Below are 19,900 nucleotides of genomic sequence, written 5' to 3'. Positions count from 1 at the left end.
GGTAGCTGATGGTGATGGAATACTATTGTGCTAAAGGAATTATGTGAACTAGAAAACCCCCCAGGAACTGATGCAGAACAAAAGGAGCAGAACCAGGAGAACATTGTACACAGAGACTGATCATTCAAATGTAATAGACTTCTCTACTAGCAGCAATGCAACGATCTAGGACAATCCAGAGGAACTTATGAGAAGAATGTTATCCACACTTAAAGAAAGAACTGTGAGAGTAGAAACCCAGAAGAAAAGCATATGTTTAATCACATGGTTCGATGGGCATATAATTGGGGATGTTGACTTTAAATGATCACTCTGTTGCAAACAATAATATGGAAATAGGTTTTGAACAATGATATGTGTAAAACCCAGTGAAATTGCTTGTTGGATCCAGAAGGGTGAAGGAAATAGGGGTGGAAAAAAACATGAATCATGTAACCATGGAAAAATACCCTAATTTAATTAATTAAGTAAATTAAAAAAATTTAAAAATATGTACTACACAGTATAAGAACTGTTTCACCTAGAGTCAACACTAAAGATTATTTAATTAAACCTTTTGGTTTTGTAGCCATTAGAAACACTATGAAATTTCTTAAATTTCTAGCCTTATCTGCATGAACTGCTGATCCAAGAAATCTTAAGGACCAAACCTTTGACTATTTTTCCAACTGACTGTTACAGTTCAGATAAGAGCAGAAAAAATAAAAATAAAATTAATTTAGTCAACAGTAGAAGGAAAGCAGGAAATTGGGGGAAAATTTTTAAAAACAGTTTTAGTTAGAAGTCTCATATCTAAACTACATGGAGAATTTTGTCAAACTTATAAGAATAAGAGTCATTCCGTAATTGATAAATGGTCAAAAGATAAGAACAGATAGTTTTTTGATGAAGAAATCAAAGCCTTATATAGGGATATGAAAAATGTTCTCAATCATTATTAGAGAAATGCAAATCAAAAAAATTCTGAGATATCATCTCACATCTACCAGATAAGCTAAAATGAAAAAAAGGCAAAATGACAAATACAGGAAGGGATTTTGAAGTAACACTGTTGGTCAAACTGTTAACTGATTCAACCGCTTTGGAGAGCAATTTGGAATTATGCCCAGAATTACTGTGTATACCTTTAGATCTAGCGTTACCACTGCTGAGTCTGTTTCCCAAGGAAATTGGGTGGGTGGGTGGGGAAATCTACATGTTTCAAAATATTTATAGCAGCTCTCTTTGAAATGGCAAAAAAAGAAGTGGGAATTCTGGAAATGTCCATCAATTGGGGAATGGCTGAAATAGTTTTGTGGTAGATGATTATGATGGAATACTATTGCACCATAAGAAATTATGAGGTTAATTTTTAAATAAAGTTGGAAAGGTCTATAAGAAATAACAAAGAATGCAACAAGAGATCATTATATACAGCTACAGAATTAATATTTGAGAAATAACTAATGAATGTCTACCTCCAGAGAAAGAACTGATAAGTAGAAACACAAAACACATAATTTATATATACATTTTGTTGTTGTTGTTGCATGCTTCTTCCTATGGTGCAGGGAGGAGAGGAAGGGAGTGAGATACCTGGGAATTTTAATATAGCCAACAAATTAATAAAAAAAGAATTGAAATAGTATCCATAACTTCAATCTATAAAAATTATGAATATCTATTTTTTCCAGTTTTAAAAAATCCTCAGGAAAGTATCTGCAGAAAACAGATTCCTGAAAATAGAATGACTTAAAATATATAGGAGGTAAATAAAAATTTTAGTGACAAAATTCATTTCAGTTCCAGTAGTTAAAAGGTTTTTAATACCAAATTGTGTCATTGACTTTTTTGGGAGGGAGTAGGGGGAGATTTATAGTAGAGGGATATAAAATAACTAGGTCTAGATTGAATGTTCATTATTTCTTGAGAGATCAGCCACATAGTATGCAATTTAAAATATAAAAGTGTTTCCCATTTTAAGAAACATAATGAAGTGAACCCATAAAAGAGATCAATTAGGGAATTGTTCATACTAAAAAAATTTCACTTTGTTAAAGGATACACCACAAGTCTCCTTTATTAGTATTTTTAGGTCCTACTGATGCCTTAGTCCAGTGGTTCTCAACTTTTCAATTGTAGCAATGAGAATACATAATGCATATCAGGTATTTACATTCCAAATCATAACTAGCAAAATTACAGTTTTGAAGTAGCCACCCAAATAATTTTTTGGTTTGGGGTGACTGCAACATGAGGAACTGTATTGTGGGGTCACGGCATTAGAAAGGTTGAGAACCATTGCCTTAGTCTCTTTAAAGAGAATGTCTTTAGCTTAGTTCAAGTATTTGACTACAAATTATCAGTTGAAGAAAAAGCATGTATTTATCATAGAAACTGAGTCAAACACCTTTAATTAACAGGTCTTTGAATTAGTCAAATGTTTAAAAAAACTACTTTGTAATATAGTAACATTTGACTTAGCTTGAAATCAGATTTTTAGCAATCTCTAATGTACAGACACTGAAAATTCAATTTGTTTCAGCAATTACTAAGTAGCAACAATAAGAAAGGTATTATTTTAAAAGATCTCTAAATCTATCACAAAGTGCTAGTCGTTAATGCTTTTATTTAAAGCCTGGATGGCTTCTTAAAATTCTTTTTTTTTAATGTAAATTTTATTGATATCTTTTGTTTTGCTGATGTCTTTTAAAGTCACATTTAAAAATATAGGTCCCTCTTTCTTACCATTGAATCTCACTTTAAAATAAAAAAAAAAGTGAAATGAAATCAGTGGATATAGTGATCATGTCTGACATATATGATATTTGTACTTAGTTCCCCTGCTCTCCACTGAATTCTATTTTATTCTTTATACTCTACAACCAATGTTGGTCAACATAATTAATCAACCTAGCTTTTTAAAAAAACCTTACTTTCCACCTTAGAATCAATATTGGTTCCAAGGCAGAAGAACAGTAAGGGCTAGGTAATGGAGGTTAAGTAACTTGCCCAGGATCACACAGCTAGGAAGTGTCTGAGGCCAGATTTGAACCTAGGACCTCTCATCTCTAGAACTGGGTCTCCATACATTGAGCCACCCACCTGCTCCTGACCTATCATTTTTAATCATTCTGATTATCTAGTTTCCTCTATTATAACAAATTAGAAAAGGTACATTTGAATATGGTTGGGTTGTTAGAGGAAGATTAGTGAATGCAATTACAAATAAAAGCTGATAGATGGTGAAGACGGGAAAAAACTTCAAAAAATGGAAGTGGAGATCAATTTTCTAATGTAGTTCACTCAGTACAAAGATTATATGTTAATAATGTTGATTGAGAGTCATCAAAAATAGACAAATAAGTCCTCTATTAAGAACTAAGGAAGGTGCTAAACCCAAATAACTAAAATAAAGTTTTGATAACCAGAGTGAATAATGAAAGATTGTGTGTGTGTGTGTGCGCGCGCGCGTAAATAAATAAAACTTAAAATTTACAAAGCACTTTACATATTATCACATTTGATTTAACAACCCTGTGAGGTTCATCCTATCATTATTATTATCTCCATTTTAAGATCAGGAAAACTTAAGCTTACATGACCAGCCCAGGGTCATTCACCAAGTAATTGCTAAAGCAGGCTTGAACTCAGGTTTTTTTCCTAGCTTCAGGTCTAGTACTCTATGTACCCTGCAAACTGCCTGAAAACACAACAGATTGTCTTTTAGAAGTCCCTTTCCAAAGATGCTCAATCACTGTGGTATTACTATTTATAGAAAATGGCAAACATGCTTCTATTAGATTGAATACATGATATAAAGGCACCAGTATTCTATTTGTTTAAATAATTTTGCGAATTCTTTTCTCCAGATAAGTGAGCAAATAATTTAAGAAAACTATCATTATTATTGAGACAACTGTATTTGATACATTACTTATGTATCAAATATTATGGTTGCACACACCATCTAAGCCATGGACACAAACAATGAGATGTATTCCATCTTCTGAACCATCATCCTCTTCTATGCTGAAATAAGGTATTGAGGAAGCCAGATGGAGAACATCACTGTACATAAATCCAGGTAGGTTAAGTTGTTTTAATTCTTCCTTTGCCTGAAGGAAACTGAAGCAAAACATATAAATTAATGCTAATAATAATATTTTTAGTAACAGGAAGAAAACATACTGGGTTTATGGAATTACAAAGTAAATCTAAAAGACTTTTTGAAAAATAGTTTGATAATATAACATTATCACATCTGAATATTTTTGCTCATAATATTTCCTTTTTTGGGGAAGATTCTAATTCAATCAAATACAAGGAACTCTTTCAAATGGGAAAACATTTAAGGATAATATTAGGAGTGAGAGTCTTCTAAATATCTAATTAAAATTTTAGAAAAAAGCTTTGGAGAAACAATTGTAGTATGATAATCTTGAAATGTTATTTGTTATACATATCTGCTCTTCAAATCTTGTAGCTACATTTAATAGCTCAGGCTGTATCTATTGTCTATATAATAATGAATGATAGGAACAAAGCTTATGAAGTGAGAATTGTGTTGCAATATGAGCATTTGGGAGTGATACCCAGTTGAAGATGTAATAAACTAATCTTTTAGGGGTTGTAAACACTAAACCATATCATATATTTAATATTTATTCTTGATCAACAGATTAGAAACCACAACTTTGAATGACAAAGCAGCATTACTTATTGCTTGTCCACCTGTCCTGAGTATATAAAATGAGAGCCCAAATTTTGTAGAAGACTGCTGAATGATGTAGGAGAATGATGGATCTTATGGAAGGCTAAGGCTATTTTCAATGGAACAGAAATGATTTTTGGAACTCAGAAGTTGGGAGAAGGCATGATTATAGAGCTCTCTGTTGCACTAATGCCTCCTTAATAATTTAAGTAGTGAAGAAATGTGACAATTTTTCACAAACTTGCATTTACTGCCATAAAATGCTCACAGAACAAAGTGTTCTTCATTTCTTAGTCACAATGGAACTGTACACTGGCTTCTGGTCATTTGTTCAATTCGACAAACCCATATAACTCTATTATGCAATATCAGCACAAAGGGAGGTAGGGGTCCAATAATCTCAATGAGAGCAATTTTGGTGGTGAATGTAAGGAAAACTTAATCCATTCCTGATGATCAAAACAACAAAATGTACAATTATTTATTTGTGGGACAATATTATCTTTATTTTTGAGGTAGCTAGCAGACTCAATGGATAGAAAACAGGACTTGGAATATAGAAGTTCTAATCCTACTTCAGAAGCTAGGTTGTGTGACTCTGGATAAGTCACTTGACTCTTGTCTGCTTCACTTTCCTCATCTGTAAAAAGGTATTAACAATAGCACTTACCTCTCAGGGCTGTTGAGATAAAATGAGATAAGATTTGCAAAGAGCTTTGCAAACATTAGAAGTGCAATGAAAATGTTAGTTATCATTATTACTCTCCAAGGTGTTTGTTTTGGTGAAATAAAAGCTAAGTATAAAAAAAAAATTAGCTCATCTTGGAAGACAGTGCTGACCTGATTGTCCTGATCTTTCAAATATTATCCTTATGTGTTGGGTTGGATGTTCTACTTGTCTCTCTGATCCTTCTCAGCTCTTCTCCATCAACTTTATAACTTAGAGAACTAGTATTCATACAATCATAAACTTATGGGATTCTATATATTTTGTAGCCTTGGAACTTCCTGGTCATTTCCTTGCTGCTACAATGATGGACAATTTCTTTAATCCTGAGGTTTGTTCAGAGTATTTGGTTTCTTTCTAGGGCAGAGTGGGTAGAAAAGGCTGCTAGTTTTGTATAATGAAAATATAATTACAACCCAGCGTATCAACCATAAAATTATTCCTGGAACATTTATTCTTAGGTAGAATGGCTTGCCTATATCAAGAGAGCAATCAATAAGTGGGAGCAACAGCTGTCTCTAAGACAAACACAATAGTCACCTCTCCCTTTTTCAGGTGGCTATATGAGGAAAGGCTTTTAAATTACTTTTGTATGACACAAACTAGAGTATTAGGGTACAAAATAGATCTTTATTCCTTCAGAACAATTTGCAGTATTTCCAGTGCATTTGCTAACACAATTTCTATTTCCCAGGATTTCAACTATACCACTTTCATGTGCACTGCAAATTTATTCTTGTTCTCTAAAAATACAAAATTTTAAAAATTGTATTTTTGGTTTGCTGGCCACTTCTGGAAGTAATATATAATTATGAGAAACCTTTTGTTAATATTCTAAGGTAGAAATGAGATTCCTTCATAAGTCTAATTGGAAGTAGCTAGCTAAGGCATGAGGCCTGTCAATAGTCCACACACTTATTAAATTTAATTTGGCAAGCACTTATTAAATGCACAATGACTCTCTATGACCTCTAATCTCATTCCTTGAAAAGTCCACATCTAGGTAGCTCCATAAAGGTATTTTATTAATTTAAAGAAATATAACTATTGGTCTATTACTTACGCTTGTATTTGAGGTTTGGGTGAATTTTCATACCAGGAAATCGATGAAGTAGTGCTGTATGAAGTGCTGCGTGGTTGTTTGGTGATTGCATCAAATTTGCTTTTAGAAGAACACTTAATACTACAAGGAGACTCTCTTGGTGCAGATGGGAAAGACAGACAACCAGGAGTACACACAGTAGGCATATTTATACCATCCCTCAGATATTCACTGTTTATTCTTTCGGCTTGGAGAAATTTCTCTTCTGCTAGGCCATGACTGTTATCAAAGTGAGCACTTATTGCTCCATCCAAAACAGAATCATCTGCTTCCTCATAATACCCATTTTGAACCATTTCTTGATCCTGCTCTTCCTCCTCTTCCTCTTGTTGAGGATTAATCATATCTTTTTCAGAAATATCCTTCTGAGGACTAACTGGATTGCTGTGGTCAATAGCACATGTATCAGAAGTATCTGTGCTACTTTGAGAACCAAAATAATTCTCCACAAGCCCTTGTTTTACAATATCAGTACTGCTGGCTGATGAAAGGTCATTTGTGCCTGTGTGAGTTCCTTTTTTAACTATTGATAAATCTGAAACCATTTGTTTGAGGCCTAATTTTTCTTCATAAGGTCTATCTTCACTAAACTCTTCATTACTAGAAATTGAACCTGAAACAAGATAAGTGGCTCCCAAATAGGTAAGTCCTGAATTTAGTGCAGTCACTTCCTCTGTAGAGCTAAAAGGTTCATTAGAAATTTGAGAGTCCTTACCCACCACATTAATGTTTGCTTGTGAGCTGTGGCTACTAGAGGTATTGTCAAGAGAAGTAACCACTTGCACTGGATCTTTATTATCTGAATGTAAGGAATTTATAGCTATAGGCTCACCGTCTGAAAGTTCTGAAAATACAACACTCTGCTTTTGCTGCTGCAAAATAATACTTGACTTTTTGTCATCATATTTTGGCAAATTGATCATTCCTAAATTTAATACAGTTTTACTATCACTTAGATGGCACTCAGGTACAATAGTTCTCTTGGAATTTTCATCAGGTGACAGTTCATCATCATCCGAAGGTAAAGAATTTATGGATGTCAAGGATGATTGTATTTCACTTAAAGCACTTGTACTCTCTGTACAATGGCTTTCTAATGAAAATTTCACGTTAGAATCTGGTTTGAGCAAAAGCTGAGGACATATTCTTTCATTATTAGCACCTTTTTCTTGTAGGGTTTCAAATATTATGTCAGGGTTTGGATGTGTTGCAAAAGAACTTGGTTCACTTTCAACACCTGAATCTGAAAATCTAGAGGAGGCATATGTGACATTAACATCTGGTAACTTAATTGTATCTGTACTTACTGCAACATGATATTCTTTTGCAGAAAGACTAGATGGGTTACCTTTTAATTTACTTAAAGAATCTCCACCACATCGGCACTTAGTTTCTTGTACAATTTCTTTTTCAGAAACTAATCCTTCTTCTATAGATTTAAGTTTATTACTAGCTTCTACAGACTGAAAGTTAGGTAGCTGAGAATTATCAAAAAATATTTCATCTTGCTGAAATTCTGTCCGTAGCCCTACTGTGACAGTTACTTTCTCTCCTCTGAAATGATCTTTACTACTTGGTTTTACTTCAATTGTCCTAACTCCTGTTGATTCAGTTGTTTGATGATCATGGCAAATGTCTGATAGCCCTCCAGATGACAGATTGTGATCCACTTGTGTAATTTCATTATCGTCTTGGGAGATATCAAGTTTACCTGCAATGGACAAATTTGCACAAAGATTTAGGCTGCCAGAGTTCAAAGGGGAAAACTGGTTTGGTTGTATATTTTCAATTTTTGTAGACTTTTGTTCAGTTCTCTCTGTGTTAGCTGGCAAAAAGCCAACTTCTTTATGACTTGTCTGTCTGGTGTAGGTCTTTGTCTCATAATTAAATCCCCCGATTGTGGGATCCGGACCTTCCTTTTGACTATATGAAGGCTTGCCTTCAGAGCATTTAAAGAGGTCCTCTGATGCTGTACTTTTCAAACATTTGTAGCCTACCAAAACCACAGAGTCCTTAGAGTTTTGTCTTATTACTTTTTTGGTGTTTTCAGTTCTCACAGTTCTCATCAGTTTAGTAACCTTAACCTTGGATTTATCTTCATTTTTTCCTTTTAGATACTTTATGAGATGCTTTTCACCTTCTGTATACAATATACTGGAGGCACCAGCAGGTCTGATTTTCAACTCTGGGCTAGAAAGACCAGTTACAGGGCTTTCTTCAGTCTCATATTTATCCATTCTATTGGACTCTGATCTCTGAAGATTCTGAATTCCCATCCAGGGTGCATCTAAGTCTTTTATCCAAAGAAAAAAAGATTCAGGTTTAAAACAAGAGAACTCAAATGATTAAGAATTTTTTTTCTGCATATAACTTTCAAATATCCTCAAAATAAATACAACCAAAGGGAAAAATGCTTTAAAATGAATAAATTTTTTAACAAGTATTCCTGGCTTGCACACATATTTTAATTTGATTATACTTACCTTCAATAACAGAATCTAAATACCTATCTTCAAAGATTATAGGTAATGAATTGAGATCTCCATCAAGTTCACTACATTCAATAGGAAGGGGTGGAAGAGAGCTGCAGAAGGAAGTGTTTTTTATAGCTGTGCACATCTGTAGATGACTCTGAGCACTGAAAAATATAAACCATTAGTCAGTACTCTAATATAAACCCCCCAAATTCAATTCTAGCTCCTAGACTTTCCATGAACCCAAGAACTAACCGATGAAAGTAGCCAGACCTAAAGGCACAACACCTTGGAAAGTGGGGAGTTAGGGCTTGAGTGAGGATCCCATTTTTCTCTTAGTTAAGGTAAAATGTTATTCACTTATGTGTATGTGTATTAAACAAAAAAGAGGAAACTTAAGAGCTGGTAAGGTTATGCTTGCTTACTAAAAAACTCATGTACAAAATAAATACCTCAATCCCAGGATGCAGAAGCTAGAAACAATAAACAAGTATAAAATATATTTCTTTTAATTCCTTTATCATATTCTGCTTTACTAGGTAGTTGGGTGACATGTATGGTGGACAGTGTTGTACTAGGTGTCAGAAACACTTGATGTTCAAACAAGGTCTCAGAGGCAAGTCATTTAACTGCTGTCTGCCTGTTTCATCATCTGTAAATGTGGAGAGAGGGGAGGAAACTAATAATAATACTTACCTCCTTATGAAGATAAAATGAGATATTTGTAAAGCACTGTTCAAATCTAAAAGTACTATGTAAATGCTAGCTATTAATATATTATGTTGAGTTTATTACTTTTTTTGTGTAAATCTAGGCTGTCATTATTAGTCTTAATATACAAATTTTCCAAATGTTAGTATTTTAAGGAACCAGACCTACCTAATATACTGTGAAATACACATAATAGTATGATAAAAAATAATGGCATATTTATATTGCTTGATGTTAGTATCGAGAAGTTAAAACAATGCCCAATTGCATTTACTTAAACAGAGGGAAATGATAGTAAAAAAAGGAAGTAAAAAAGGAAGAGAAAAAGCAAAAAAAAATCCCTATATTACATTTGCCCAGAGTATGAGGTTAATGTAAGGAAACAGTGAGAGTAGAAACTGAAGGGGCAGATTTGGACCAATTTTGGAGATCTCAGAATGCAAGACTAAAATGTTTTGACTTCATTTAGTTAGTCTTTTAAAAGTTTTTGAAGAGAAAACAAAATGATCTATAGTAGTGGTATCAAACTCAAATAGCAATGAATTCTTGTAGGTGATTTATCAAATTTTAAAAAACCCAAATTAACATTATGTTGTATTTCTATTTACTTTGTTAAAAAACTTTCCCTATTACATTTTAATCTAGATCTAGTGCTCTTGGGAGTTTTGTGGTCCAGGTTGGGGAGTTTCCCATCTCTGAAATATATTATCACCAAATGCCTATTTGCCATTTTGTATGAAATGCTCCATAACCTTTTAAATGCATGATAGTCAAAATAAAATTATCTTTCCTTCTGAACCTACCCCTCCAAAATTTTTTCATGTTTTATTTCTGACTAGCCTTCCAGTCTCTGGGGTTTGTAACCTTGGAATCATCTTCAACTCCTTACTCTTCCTCAGTCTATATATTTAGTCAGTTGGGAAGTCTTGTTAATTCTACCTCCATAATTTCTCTCATGTCTTTTCCTTTATTTTCTCCCAAATGGTTATTCCAGTAACTTCCAATTTGACTTACTGGAAGCCTTAAGTTCAACTATATTCCTCAATTCCCTCCACTGGAACTTTGGATTCTGTCTCTGGAATTTTGAGCTCCAATAGATGAGTTTTCACTTTGTTTTTTTTCTGGAATGAGGCCTCCACAATCACTTCTTGGAAATTTCTGAACTATGGTAATTCACATGTACCTCATAAAATTCTACTGCTAGCTTTATATTTGGATCCCTAGCACTTAGCCTGGTGCCTTGCACAAAGTTCCCAATAAGGCTTTACCATACCGTACCACTACATAGTCAACAGAAGAAATGAAACTAATTTTCTTTAGGTACTAAAGCTAGATGCAAGTTTGATAATGGAGGCTAGTGAAAACATATTTGCAGGAGATAAAGATGTAAATGAGAGGATCCAGATGTGAAAATAAGAGGTTCCTTTTTAACTCTAGCAGGATCACATGGCCATAAAAATATCAATTCAATGGGAAGCTGAAGGTTATAGTTGGTCAGGTCATTGATAGAAGACTTCTATACATTTGAATAATGACTAGAGAGATGAAATTATTTTGGAATTTGATTCTTCACAAATTCCCTTTCTTGTATATTTAGAGATAAATGGCACTGATTCAGTAAGACAGAAGTTGCATGCAAAGAAAATTAATATCACTCAAGTATTTTCTGCTTTTTGCTACTCTACTTACTGGAGTTCTTGATAGGCAAGGGCTGCTTGCCTTGGATGTTCAAAACAGAAGAATGCTTCAGAAAACCTGCGTACCTGAAAACCCCCCAAGAATTACAGAACAATTTTAGGTTGAGACAGTTGAAACTCTTAAGAATATAATTAGCCTATTATAAAACAGCTTATGATCAAAATATAGCAAATGATATTTATACTAATTTCAAATGACAAGAAGCAGTATCAATGGACATCCACTGATCAAACTGAAATAGTATAAGAATAAGAAAACAAACATATGTGAAGGGTTCTGAAAGAAGGCTATGCTTAAATTTATAGTCATAGAAGTAAGGGACACTTGCATATTGCCACAAAGTACAGAGACTACCTCAGCCATGTGCATAGCTTTTATTGTTCTGTGAATGAAGACAAGGATTACAGCAATACTGTTAAGTACATGAAAAGTATCCCTGATCTTCCCTTTCTTTCCTAATTTCCTCTGAATGCCCAGTACCAGGGCTATCTAATCTTTCTTCCTTATGAAAAACAAAACTAGGAAAGAGTCGAAGAGTCATTTATACTTTTGATATTCACTCTATACTAACACCTCTGACCAGATCTATTTTGCCAATTTTCAAGGTTGGAGCAGGTCTCAGATATCATTTAGTTGAACTTATACTCTATTGATAATCTTTTCTGCAACATTTTGTGAGGTAATCTTCCTTAATCGAGGGAGAACACACTACCTCCTGAATGAATTGATTATATTTTTAATTATCTCAAAATGTCACTAAATTCTTTCTTATATATCAAGTCTAAATTTTACCTCTTTGCAAGTTCCACATGTTGCTTTGCTTTGCTTTCTAAAGCTCAAAAGATTAAGTTTCACAGATATGACAATCCTTCAAATATTTGAAGCCAAATATCATGTCCTTTCCTTAAAACTTCTCTGAGATAAACACTAATAGTTCCTTCAACTTGTTTTCATAGGAAATTCATCATCAACCTGAGTCTTCTAATGCTATACAACTTATCAATGCCCTTTCTAAAATGTGATATCGAGGTCTGGGTTGACCACAGTAGAGAGATATATATATATCTCAAGGCTATCACCTCCATAATAATTCTACACTGTTTCTCTTAGTGTACTTTAAAATTATGTTAGATTTCTTGGTCGTCATATTCCATTACTAACTCATACGGAATTTACAACTGGCTAACTCCATCCCTGATTATTTTCAGATGAACTACCTTTGTTTCCCCCTGCCTCCCTCATATTATACTTAAGAAGATGATTTTTTGAACCTAAGGATAAAGCTTTACAATTAACCTTGCCCAACTGGCCTTAGATATGTCCCAAATAGTTTAGTCTTTCAAAATTTTCTTGAATACAGATTCATCCAGGGAATTATCCTGGTCATCTTTTGTTATCTTCAAATTTGATGAGCATTCTACTTATATATATTTTATATATTTCAACCTTTTACCTACAGAGTGAAAATGTCATCTCTGTTATAAAGATAAAGTGGTAGGTATAACAGGGATCTTTTCTCTTGCTTTTGAAACCATACTCTGCCTAATGATATTAAAGAAAGATAGCTTTGGCTAAGGATCCTACTCAGAAGAGCGGAATTGAGTCAGAAAGGCTATAGAGTTGAGTCTTCCTTCTACCACCCAGAGATAACGCTGCCTGAGGCTAATGGATGAGAAGGGGTCTGCCTTGTGGAAAAAGGAGTCAAGATCAAGCCTAAAAATTTTGGAGTTGAAACTTACAATTTTAGAATCCACGAGATTGCTAAAAATGAAATTTTGTGTTTTTGTTTTTTAGAAAAATCCTTACCCTTCACCTTAGAATTGATATTAAGTATGGATGAGGCAGAAGGGCTATAAAGGCTGGCAATTCAGGGTTAAATGACTTGCACAAAGTCACAAAGCTAGGAAGTATCTGAATTCACGTTTGAACCCAGGACCTCCCATCTCCAGGCTTAGCACTCTATCCATTGAGTCACCTAGTTTCCTCTAAAAATGCAGTTTTTAACTAATGTAATATAGATAGCCATTCTCAAAAAATTTTTGGAAGGACAAAATGGCTTTTATTTATTTTTTCAGATCCTTACCTTATGTCCCATATTCAATACTATATAGTGGTTCCAAGGCAGAAAAGTGGTAAGGGCTAGGCAATGGGGTTTAGAACCTCCTGTCTCTAAGTCTAGATCTCAATCCACTGAACTACCCAACTGCCCCTGAAAAAATAGCTTTTAAAGCATGCAGATGCCATAGAAATTATAGCTGCTATCTTCAAAAGAAGCAAGAATAAACTAGGAATCAGACACAGTCATCAACCACAATTACGGACATCTAACAATGAGCATGCTATCTACTTCCAAAAAGAAAGATGTTGGCTTAAGGAAACACCAAGAGACATTTTTTGGACATTATCGATATGTGAATTTTTCTTGACTAAGCAAAAGGTGGGAAGGTTGAAAAAGAAAATAATTTTTTTAATTAAAAAAGTTTTAAAAAGAATGCAGGGGATAAAATGAAATTCTTACACTGAAGAATTTCAAGTATCAAAGAATACACATCTTCATGTCAAAATGTTTTCATTAGAGAACTTTAATCATAACAGTAAAATGCAGCTTATTTGTAAAGGCTCTTCATCTTACATTAAAAGGATATCAAGTGAGATATCATGTGGGACTAATCAAAGCAAAACCATAAATAGGGGAAGTATAAATATATATAATAAGTATATAAAGGGAAATATATAATAAGTATAATAAGCTATGATTTGATAAGTGAAGGAAAGAAGGTAAAGGGAATTGTAGTTTTTATGTCAATAAATTCTGAAGACTTGAGAATCTTGTACTCTTATTTCTTTAAGTACAATATACACAAAAACAGACTAACAACAGAATGTTTCCTTTGCAGGGCTATCCAATGTATAACAACCTGATTTAAAATTAAATGGGTTTAAAATGAAAAGAATTGCCTATGTGCAATAATGCTTTCCTATTGAAAAATTTTAATGGCATTAAATATGACCTATTTAAGTAGTACCAGAAATTAAACTATTTTTAGAAATTACTGTTTTACAAAAGGAACACCAAGAGGATACCAAAGACACCCCAAAATATAGGATCACAAATTTAGAGCTGTAAGAAAGTGCCTCACTTGGTCCAATGTCTTCATTTTGCATTTGAGGAAACTAAGTCTCAAGAAGAATAAGTGACTTGTCAAAGGTCACACATGTTATATCAGAAGTGAGATTTCAACCCAAGATTTCAACTCCAAGATCAGTGTTTTTTTCCACTGTACGCTGTCACATACTTTGACTCAAGAAAGACAATTAGCTTTTTGAGAGTAGAGATTATTTAATGTTTATCTTTTATTTCAAGTATCTAGCACAATACTTGTGAAATAGTAGGAGTTTAATAATAGCTGCTTGGCAATTATAATATTGTCATAGATAACTGAAAGAATAAAGTTGCCTTTAAAAATGGAGCTGTTTATTATTCTCTTATTTTGGGTTTTATCAGGCTCATTCTTTTAAATCAGTATCATTAACTCCCTAGAACAAACGGTGGGAGGAAAAAATTATTTACTTTATAACACAGAAAACACTGTTAGGAAGTAGGCCACTGTTTATAAGGTCCATTTGAGGTATGTGATTTAATTATTTTAGAAAGCAAAATCTGGAAAGCAATGACACCACATGGCCAAAATGTTAAATGCAAAATAATTTGTGTAGGCCAATAACTAATTAAAAAAAAACCTATGCCTATTATTAAAAATATCTAAGAAAACGTAGATGTAATAATATTCGGTGATTAAGAAAACATAGATGTAATAATACTCAGTGATTAAGAACAGATTATGTAGAATTAAGAATTTTTAAGTATCATAATACTGATTCATAAACCTATAGGCATTGGTTAAGTATGTGCTAAGCATTGTGCTAAGCATTGTGCTAAGGAGTTGGTTATTCAGAGAGAAAAATGAACCAGTTTTTGTCCTGAGGGAGGACTAGTGCCCAAAATTTAATAGCAACAAGAGAACTGATCATACTACATTTGAAAATTACACAGTTCTTTCAACAGGCTGTTTTCCAACACAAATTTCCAAGTTGTTTTCCTATAAGAAATCTCATTTTTTCATTGAAAAAATTTCTCTTGATGATGGTATACTGGCTGTAAATTTTGGAATACCACAATCTCAAAAGAACTGAAAGTGTATGTGATAGAGAGCAATGGAGGGATGTATAGTAAGCACAAGGAGGCTGAAGCATGTATTACTTCAACAGAAGTGAAACAATGACTTTAAAAAATATCATCAAGGAAAGAAACGTGGGACAAGGAAAGGAACTGGGGCAGTCATTTAGCAAGAATGAAATAAGAAATTGAGTAGAACCTACAAAATATCAAAGAGAACACAAAATAAAAACCATGGTACATTATTGTTGATGTTATTAAGAGGATTTAAGGAAGCGTATGGAATAAGAATTATACAGGAAAAAAAACTATGTGGCTAGCTTGTAAGATCTATCAATGGATGAAATAAACACAACAATGAGACTAGATCCCTTGAGGTATTGAAATAATGAGATTCAAAAGAAGCTTTGAAAATTCCCCAGCCAGAGTGGACATATAACTACATTGGGAAGGATTATTAATTAATATTTTAAAGACTGATTAATATTTATTAAGATTGCCTTTTGCTATGGTTTAATTCCAAAAGATATTTAAAAATAAAAATAATGAATGGCCATGAAATGAGCGGAATATTCTATTTTGAATCAAGAAGTGACATTCTTTCACTATATAGATCCATATGGCTTTGGAATAGGTGATTCTCACTATAATAGGAAATGAGGTTCAAAGTTTTAATAAAAAGTTAATTTCCTCTCTGCCTGAAGAATAAAAAGTTATAAAAATCAATAAAGAGTAATGTCAGCTGCTGTCCTGTCTTTTTTTCAAATTCTTTAATAAATAAACACAAAATAAGAATTAATTTTACTAGGAAAATCTGGTAGAGAAGGGAAATAAAAACACAACCCAAAAGATTGGTAATGATAGCAAAAGACCTTCCCCAACCCTCCTCAAAGCTCTGTCCCCAAAAAATGTTTTTAAAAAGTTATAATTCAACAAATGTTGTTCAGTAGAAAATACTGCTTATTAAATAAAATACTCCTCTTCAAATAACACTGCTTAAGTAAAAGAAGAAGCAGTGTGGCACTGAGGGAGGTAGGAAGTATTACATATACAGTGGCTATTCTGGGCCAAGCATTATGCTAAACATGTCACAAAATTATTTAATTTGATCCTAAGCAGGTGCTAGTGCATAGTGAACAAAGTGACACAGACTCGGAGCCAGGAAAACCTGGTTTCAAATCATAAGGAAGTCATTTAGCTTCTCGGAACCTAAGGCAAATTCCTCTAAGATCATAAAAGTTAGAGTTGATTTGTAGTTTTTTTCTACTGGGAAAAATCTCTACAAATCTCTTAAGTATTTTAAGCCCTCAAGTTCAGTTCTCTACTTTCCTATTTCCTTATCCTATTTCCTATCTGTATAAGAAGATACAAGAGTAGATATAAAAATTCAGTTTTTGAAAATATTAAAAGGATTATTCAACAGTTCTATTGAGAATTGAAGAAAATTTAGCTTCTTAGAAAAGTAATATATAATAATCAAAACCTAAGAACATACTTGCTTGTTGATGTTACTCAGTACAGAATGAACAAATGTCTATCTATTCAAATATATATGCCACTTTGGAAGATTTAGATTCTAACGAGTTTAACATTCATATTTACCCTTTACTTTTTTTAGCTCATAATTTTAAAAACCTGATGAAAAACGACTACCAGCAGAGGTCACTATACACAATATATTTAATTTTCCTTTCTAACTATATATACTTCTACCTAAATTTCACCATGAGTACTTACTATTAAGTTACATCCCTTAATTTGTTCTAACTTTTTGATATAACAACTTGGCCTAAAACTACTGTGTGCTCTTTAACTATGAAGGGAAAGAAGTTATATCAAAGAATGATCTCAGATTTTCTCAAGTTCCCTAAAACACCACTCTATTGTGAACAGAAGAAATGAAAGGAAAAGTCAATTCTTAAAGAAATTGGTATTAAGGAATCACTGGCAATATTTCTATGGCAGCATCACCACAGTAACAAACTCACTAGTTGTGCTATCCCTTGTTTTGGTCCATATCTTTTAAAACAAGCAATTACAAAATGCCTGCCATATGCCAGACAAGTGTTAGGCTATTATGAGAGTCTATTCATTTCAATTAAAAATTTAGAAAACAAATATCAAAACAATTGATGACTTTTTCCATTATCCATTCAATCCAGCTTTTCTCATTTGATGAAAAAAAATTTAATAGTACTACAAAGGCACTGAACATAACTTTTATCATTTTAAAATGTTACAAGGTACTTTCAGGTCTTTCAATACCTCATAATCATCATTATGAAGATCAATTATCACTATTTTGACTGTTAAGAATTCTCATTGAAAAAATGTCAGAGAATTCAGCTTTTTAATAGAACACTAGATGGTTTTTTATTTCAAAGTACTAGTATGGGGGCAGCCAGACAGTTCAGTGGCCTGTAACTAGGAAGTCTGAATTCAAATCCAGTTTCAGGCACTTAGTAGCAGTGTGGCCCCTCAGCAAATCACTTAACTGTTTGCTTCAATTTTTCTCTTCTGTAAAATAAGCTAAAAGGAGCAATAGCAAACCTCTTCAGTATCTTTGCCAAGAAAATCCCAGATGGGGTCATGAAGAGTTGGATGTGATTAAAATGACTAAACAATAACAAATCAAAATTTTCCCTTAAATAGATTTTCCCAATTAGTTTGTATTGAACATTAACAATAAATTCACTATCTTTTAAGTAGTAACTGTATATTGTGAAGATATTCAAAGGAGAAATCATAAGGATATCATGTAAAATTTCCCCTTCTGAATAGAGGCATGACATTTGTTTCCTGAGGATATAATGCTATTATATACTATTGGAAAAGATTATTCAAAAGCTTTAATTACTGTCTAAAATTTGTGATTATTTGGCTAAGAATACAAGCTGCCATGCATAACCAAAGTGCTCTTAAAAAATGCTTAAAAAATAAGCTCTCTGAAAAGCCACAAATTTCTTCTATAAATACCTATTTTTCTCAAGCTCAATCTATTTTCCTTATAACATGATGTACTTTAATCACAATTTTTAAAAATGAAAGGTTAGTCAACATCATCAGATAACAAAAATCATTTCTCTAAATTAAGAACTGGGTCAAGGATAGGAAAAGTCTAAGATCTTTTTATTAAGAATCAAAGAAGCAGAGGGCAGCTAGGTTAGAGAGGGCAGATAGCCTAGAGACACTAGGCCTAGAGATGGGAGGCCCAAGGTTCAAATCTATTCTCAGATACTTTCTAGCTGTGTGACCCTGAATAAGTCACTTAATCTTCATTGCTTCTGCCTTAGAACCATTATATAGTACTCATTCAAAGATGGAAGGAAAGGGTTAAAAAAAAGAATCAAGAAGCAGTTATACAATACAAAGGTCGAAGTACTACCTAATATAAATAATAAACAAATACTTAAAAGCTTCTGGTGAGTACAAAATGCAAAGTATTTGAAAAAACATGATTTTAATTCTTGATATAATGTAGAACCAATATTATATTTATTCATTAAGTTTGCACTATTCTTGTCTTTTTGAGTTACCTATTAAATTCCTCAATCCATCTGATAGTTATCATGGAGGATGGACTGTTAGGACAAAATAATGGAAAAACAAAAACAAAAACAAAGTAAGAAGTCATTTATCCTTATCATCAAGTCCCAGGTGGGGACTTCACCACTTTAGTACTTGATTTAAGGAAGTAGAAATTGGAAGAACTTTGTTAAAGTAGTTAAGACTGTAGCAAATCCTTGAAGAAAAAAAATTCTATTCTTGAGGTGACACAATTTTAAAGACTTTCAGAATTGGAATCTCAGGACACTAGAAAGAGTAAGATTCCAAAAAAAAAAAGTTTAAGATCATAGATTGAATAACAAAAACAGGTGACTGAAAAGGCATTAGAGCAACTATACTCCCATTATCCTACTTTAAATTTCCATACAATTTTTGTGGCCACACGCTATACACACATCAAAGATATGACTAAGGAAGAGATAAAAAGAAAAGAGTCAGACTTTCTGTGTTTTCTGTTATAGACTATATTTCAGTTGAGTCAAAAAGTTGATAATGCAAGATTTCACTCTTTTTTGCTTCTTTATTAAAAGTTAAGTGATGGAACAAAGCAAAAAGTAGACTTAGGGGTTCTCAATATCTCCCACACAAATTAATGTCACACAAAATGCATAGACATATGTTGTCACAAATAATGGATGTGATGAAAAAAAGAACTTTATTTAAAGATCCTCTTATGAGTATAAACACTGAGTGAGATAAATGTCCTCAAAAGATATTTACAAGTGTCATGAAGAGTACCTTGCTCTAAATG

General features: G+C 33.0%; 1 protein-coding gene across 13 annotated transcripts in view; it reads right to left on the bottom strand.

Annotated features, from left to right (window-relative positions):
- FAM135A (family with sequence similarity 135 member A) overlaps window positions 1–19,900 on the bottom strand; it is a 115,946-nt gene that overhangs the window by 26,451 nt on the left and 69,595 nt on the right. For 6 of the 13 annotated variants that reach the window (XM_007484171.3, XM_056818447.1, XM_056818446.1 and 3 more), the window contains 4 exons: window positions 11,397–11,470; window positions 9,006–9,160; window positions 6,484–8,815; window positions 3,947–4,107 (listed from right to left, as the gene is read on the bottom strand). In XM_007484171.3, the coding sequence (XP_007484233.2) occupies window positions 3,947–4,107; window positions 6,484–8,815; window positions 9,006–9,160; window positions 11,397–11,470 (2,722 nt within the window). Of the gene's footprint in view, window positions 1–3,946; window positions 4,108–5,533; window positions 5,778–6,483; window positions 8,816–9,005; window positions 9,161–11,396; window positions 11,471–19,900 lie in introns of those variants that run through there. The other 7 variants (XM_056818449.1, XM_007484174.3, XM_007484175.3 and 4 more) reach the window with 4 other exon arrangements.

This window comes from Monodelphis domestica, chromosome 2 (genome assembly GCF_027887165.1).
Source record: "Monodelphis domestica isolate mMonDom1 chromosome 2, mMonDom1.pri, whole genome shotgun sequence".
Lineage (NCBI taxonomy): Eukaryota > Metazoa > Chordata > Mammalia > Didelphimorphia > Didelphidae > Monodelphis > Monodelphis domestica.
Note: the sequence above shows the minus strand (reverse complement) of the source record. Positions and strands in the feature narration are given on the sequence as shown.